Source organism: Entelurus aequoreus, linkage group LG01 (assembly GCF_033978785.1).
Source record: "Entelurus aequoreus isolate RoL-2023_Sb linkage group LG01, RoL_Eaeq_v1.1, whole genome shotgun sequence".
Lineage (NCBI taxonomy): Eukaryota > Metazoa > Chordata > Actinopteri > Syngnathiformes > Syngnathidae > Entelurus > Entelurus aequoreus.
Genome location: NC_084731.1, coordinates 13782919 through 13788918, shown reverse-complemented (window position 1 = coordinate 13788918; position 6000 = coordinate 13782919). Strand labels below are relative to the sequence as shown.

Below are 6000 nucleotides of genomic sequence, written 5' to 3'. Positions count from 1 at the left end.
ATTATAGACAAAATACCCCAAGAAAAGTGCAGTTCCCCTTTTAAAAATGTCAGGTTATTGATTCAGTATATGTAGTTTGGCCTTATTAAGAGTCATTTATAGAGGCGGTGTTACCACCTCATTAGTCCCATGATTGACACTCGAGTAGATAACCAGCGGAGGCGTGCTCGTGTGTCAGCAGCAAATGAAACACATCCTTACAATGTCTGCACATTATGACTTGGGCTTCTGGGGTCAAGAAAAGTGAGAGCGTGTAAAGACGACTTGAATGAGGAGGTGTCACCCTGTGTGTGGGCTATATAAAGAGACTGTGCTGTCAAATCAAATGGTGTTGATGGGCGAGCAGCAGATGTCAGGGGTGTCATGTCACCACATAATGTGAACACAGTTATTGTTACCCCGAGGGCCAAAAGCTAGAGTGGCTGGAATGACGGAGCATTGTCTCTGCAGGCTGGCCACTCCAAATAGAACAAGGCGAGGGACAAATGCTCACACTCAGTGGAGGCTCAGGAAAAAGGCGGCAGAAAAGTGAATGGATGTTTTTAATATCTCTAGCAGGAAGTCTAATAAAACATTTGTTGTTAGCAGACATCAATATCATATTACGATCAGTGAAATGAAATATACAGCTTTCAAAGTAGCAAAATAAAAGTAAGTCAGCAGGAAACTTGTGCATTTGTTGAAGATTCTTTCGACCGATACATTCAATTTGACGTGGAGAATGTTTGTGTATCAGTCCACGACACGAAGATCACTTTGATACAATTAGCTGGTGGAGATTCTCTTCTGGATGAATGGAGGCGTTCAAATGGAAGCAGAAGACGAGCTGCACGTCACAAAGCGTCCACGGATGTACGGAGAGTGAAGTCAAACTTCAATCTTTTTGTTTTCTTGTAAGGTGAGCTGAGTCTTGCCACTTGACAGATGAAGTGCCACAATCACTCACGCTGATCAAACACTTCTTACACATTCAGGAGGACACCTTTTGTGTTTTTTTTTAACAAAAATAGACACGGCTTAAGTTCCTTCTCAATATATATATATATATATTTATATAAAAGTATGTCTGCTCTATTTACAGTCAGAGAGGTCCTGCATGCTTCATGGTGGCTCGGCATTGTGGGTAGTGCAGTTTTAGTGTCCTCCAAGAAGACAACCCTCCCCATTTGTGGCTTTTTTAAATGGACTTGTACATTTTTAAACAGCAACCAAATAGTGGTGATTGTAATCAGCTGATAATGATTGCCCAACATAACTCCTGGTTTGAGGGGGAAATAAATCAACATGTGACTTTGCTACAGCTGTGCTCTTCTAGTCTCAAACACCCTGCTGGGGAAAGTTGGACGCGAGCCGAATCTGACTACCTCGCTCTCTTCAGGAAGCTACAGTTGTTTCTTGGGTGTGGATGAAAAAGAAGGGTGGCAGTGTTTGGTTGGGACAGGCGGGGCTCCTAGACGGACGACTGGTCCCACACCTGTTTGATAAAAGGCAAGCAATCAATAGAACTCATACAACAACCAATAAAGTGGCATTATTAGGGGAGGTTGTTCAGTTGTCATCATCTGTTCCATCAAAAAAAACCTTCATCGGTGCGATACTGGTTGCTAATTATCTACCTGGCATGTGATATTCTAACACTGTGGAGGATGCATATACGCTACCGTTCAAAAGTTTGGGGTCACCCAAACAATTTTGTGGATTTGCCTTCATTTCTAAGACAAGTCGAGTTTCAGATGAAAGTTCTCTTTTTCTGGCCATTTTGAGCGTTTAATTGACCCCACAAATGTGATGCTCCAGAAACTCAATCTGCTCAACGGAAGGTCCGTTTTGTGGCTTCTGTAACGAGCTAGACTGTTTTCAGATGTGTGAACATGATCGCACAAGGGTTTTCTAATCGTCAATTAGCCTTCTGAGCCAATGAGCAAACACATTGTACCATTAGAACACTGGAGTGATAGTTGCTGGAAATGGGCCTCTATACACCTATGTAGATATTGCACCAAAAAGCAGACATTTGCAGCTAGAATAGTCATTTACCACATAAGCAGAGTGTATTTCTTTAAAGTTAAGACTAGTTTAAAGTTATCTTCATTGAAAAGTACAGTGCTTTTCCTTAAAAAAAAGGACATTTCAATGTGACCCCAAACTTTTGAACGGTAGTGTATGTTTAAGAGTTCTTTCTTTTTACATAGCCATGTTTAGAGTAGCTAGTACTTTTCCTTTGTATATTCTACCAGTCTCTCTTTGTCTTCAGATTGTCTGTTTAGTGTCTTAAAGCATCAGGAATGTGAAACACAACACCCACTCTTTCCTTATCAGTGTTGAGATGGGGGGTTTTCTTTGTGCGCAAAGGAGTTGGCTTTTCCGTTGGAATGCCAGATCAACTGGAGTAGCCGATATGAATGTATTGGTTAAACTGATCTCCTAAAGCTTTAGTAAAACTTGAAAATATTCCAATTCTGTCTTGATGGTCCTTCTTACTCAGCATATATGTCATCGAAAGAATTTGGGATTGACCAGCAACTTAGATTCCCTGGGAGGAAGAACTGGTCCGACGCAACACTACTCACACACCTGCTCAGTGGCCTAGTGGTTAGAGCGGCCGAGTCATACCAAAGACTATAAAAATGGGAGCCATTGCTTCCCTGCTTGGCACTCAGCATCAAGGGTTGGAATTGGGGGTTAAATCACCAAAAATGATTCCCGGGCGCGGACACCACTGCTGCTCACTGCTCACCTCACAGGGGGTGAACAAGGGGATGGGTCAAATGCAGAGGACACATTTCACCACACCTAGTGTGTGTGTGTGTGTGACAATCATTGGCACTTTAACTTAATTAGTTATGTTGTGTAGAATTGACGATTTGACCACTTTGTGTATGAATGAAGGATGTGCCAATCAATCACTCACCGATTAGTATCGGCCCATTTTTGTGAAAAAAAAAATCATGTGATCGACTGCTGATTAAAAAGTTAAAGTACCAATGATTGTCACACACACACTAAGTGTGGCGAAATTATTCTCTGCATTTGACCTATCACCCTTGATCACCCCCTGGGAGGTGAGGGGAGCAGTGAGCAGCAGCGGTGGCCGCGCCCGGGAATAATTTTTGGTGATTTAACCCCCAATTCCAACCCTTGATGCTGAGTGCCAAGCAGGGAGGTAATGGCTCCCATTTTGATAGTCTTTGGTATGACTCGGCCGGGGTTTGAACCCGGAATGCAGCCGAGATAGGCTCCAGCACCCCCTGCGACCCGAAAGGGACAAGCGGTAGAAAATGGACGGATGTTTTAATTGATCTGATGTTAGCGATTATATTTCCTCTTTTCTCTTGAAACCAAACACTGGAGTGAATTATCTAGCTAAAGTCTCCATAAGCCAAGGTCTTGGTTTGCGTGATGCACAACAGCATTTTGAAGTGTGACTTGTAGGAGCTCAGAACTTGCAGTGTTGAATAAGGTGTATGAACATGCTGTCTGCAGGAGGAAATGACGTGCTGCTATAAAAGTGTCAAACACAAGAGGATTATGGTAGCGTTATGAAATATTCATGGTAAATACGAAGGAAAGAGATGAAATTAGCATAAATACCGGAGAAAGCTGCTGGCTCCTTCCCAAAGGTTGGAAAGAAGCCACTTTAAAGCGTTGGAAAATCTTCTATTAAAGTTAAATCCCCAGCGTTGCATAAATCACACACTAGAGCAGGAGTCACCAACCTTTTTGAAAGCAAGAGCTACTTCTTGGGTACTGATAAATGCGAAGGGCTACCAGTTTGATACACACTTAAATAAATTGCCAGAAATAGCCAATTTGCTCAATTTACCTTTAACTCTATGTTATTATTAATAATTAATGATATTTACACTTAATTGAACGGTTTAAAAGAGGAGAAAACACGAAAAAAATGACAATAAAATTTTGAAACATAGTTTATCTTCAATTTCGACTCTTTAAAATTCAAAATTCAACCGAAAAAAAGAAGAGAAAAACTAGCTAATTCGAATCTTTTTGAAAAAATAAAAAAAATAATTTATGGAACATCATTAGTCATTTTTCCTGATTAAGATTAATTTTAGAATTTTGATGACATGTTTTAAATAGGTTAAAGTACAATCTGCACTTTGTTAGAATATATAACAAATTGGACCAAGCTATATTTCCAACAAAGACAAATCATTATTTCTTCTAGATTTTCCAGAACAAAAATTTTAAAAGAAAATCAAAAGACTTTGAAATAAGATTTAAATTTGATTCTACAGATTTTCTAGATTTGCCAGAAGAATTTTTTTTGAATTTTAATCATAAGTTTGAAGAAATATTTTACAAATATTCTTCATCGAAAAAACAGAACTAAAATGAAGAATTAAATTAAAATGTATTTATCATTCTTTACAATAAAAAAAATACATTTACTTGAACATTGATTTAAATTGTCAGGAAAGAAGAGGAAGGAATTTAAAAGGTAAAAAGGTATATGTGCTTAAAAATCCTAAAATCCTTTTTAAGGTTGTATTTTTTTCTCTAAAATTGTCTTTCTGAAAGTTATAGGAGGCAAAGTAAAAAAAATAATGAATTTATTTAAACAAGTGAAGACCAAGTCTTTAAAATATTTTCTTGGATTTTCAAATTCTATTTGAGTTTTGTCTCTCTTAGAATTAAAAATGTCAGGCAAAGCGAGACCAGCTTGCTAGTAAATAAATACAATTTAAAAAATAGAGGCAGCTCACTGGTAAGTGCTGCTATTTGAGCTATTTTTAGAACAGGCCAGCGGGCTACTCATCTGGTCCTTACGGGCTACCTGATGCCCGCGGGCACCGCGTTGGTGACCCCTGCACTAGAAGATAATCATCCAGACTACAGACCTTGGTAACAGGATTGATGGGCGTGCGTCCAGATCCAGTATGAAGCCTTTGGCGCTCTTCAAAGCGTCCCGGAGATCTCTCCCTGCGAACGTCCATCATGCGCCCGGGCGAGCGCTCCATGCGGGGGTCCGCCATGGCCCTGGCCGGGGAGCGCTCCAGTCGGGGGTCGGCCATGGCCCTGCCGGGAGACCCCGCCATCCGGCTCTCCAGCATTCTGCCAGGAGACTTCTCTCGCTCCAGAGGACGGCTGGGGGACTTGTCGCGACGGAACTCTGTGCGGGCCTCTCGGTAGCGGTGGGGTGTGCCCGGCTCCCCGTGGGTGAGGGGGTTGCCTGCCAGTCTTTTGGAGATGTGCTCGTTGTAGGAAGGAGGCCCGCGTTTGTTAGGGCTGTGAGGGACAGAAGCAAGAGGTAACAAAAGGGGTCACAAACACATATTGCATCTGAATTGTTCCGTACCATCAACAAGGAATCATGACTTCAGTGCAGGATTACTCAATGACAGAAGTTACTGTATCTCAGAAGAGGTCCCTGCTGCTGCTCACTGCTCCCCTCACCTCCCAGGGGGTGATCAAGGGTGATGGGTCAAATGCAGAGAATCATTTTGCCACACCTAGTGTGTGTGTGACAGTCATTGGTACTTTAACTTGAACTTAAATAGTTCCATATTTGCTAGGTTGTTTCCATCAGGGTTTTAATGCTGCTGATTCTGATCACAGGTATGTACTGTGGTGTAGATCAGTGTTTTTCAACCACTGTGCCGCGGCACACTAGTGTGCCGTGAGATACAGTCTGGTGTGCCGTGGGAGATGATCTAATTTCACCTATTTGGGCTAAAAATATTTTTTGCAAAGCAGTAATTATAGTCTGCAAATGATGTGTCGGTGCTGTCTAGAGCTGGGCAGAGTAACCGTGTAATACTCCTCCATATCAGTAGGTGGCAGCAGGTAGCAAATTGCTTTGGAGATGTCGGGAACATTGTGCAAGTAAAAAGGTGTCTAATGCTTGAACCAAAAATAAACAAAAGGTGAGTGCCCCTAAGAAAAGGCATGGAAGCTTAGGGAAGGCTATGCAGAACTAAACTAAAACTGAACTGGCTACAAAGTAAACAAAAACAGAATGCTGGACGACAGCAAAGA

General features: G+C 41.5%; 1 protein-coding gene across 8 annotated transcripts in view; it reads right to left on the bottom strand.

Moving 5' to 3' along the window:
• Positions 1-539: 539 nt before the first annotated feature.
• cita (citron rho-interacting serine/threonine kinase a) overlaps positions 540-6000 on the bottom strand; it is a 113111-nt gene continuing 107650 nt past the window's right edge. For all 8 annotated transcript variants that reach the window (XM_062044130.1, XM_062044164.1, XM_062044156.1 and 5 more), the window contains 2 exons: positions 4863-5250; positions 540-1474 (listed from right to left, as the gene is read on the bottom strand). In XM_062044130.1, coding sequence (XP_061900114.1) covers positions 1451-1474; positions 4863-5250 — 412 coding nt within the window. In that variant the 3' untranslated portion in view covers positions 540-1450. The remainder of the gene's footprint in view (positions 1475-4862; positions 5251-6000) is intronic.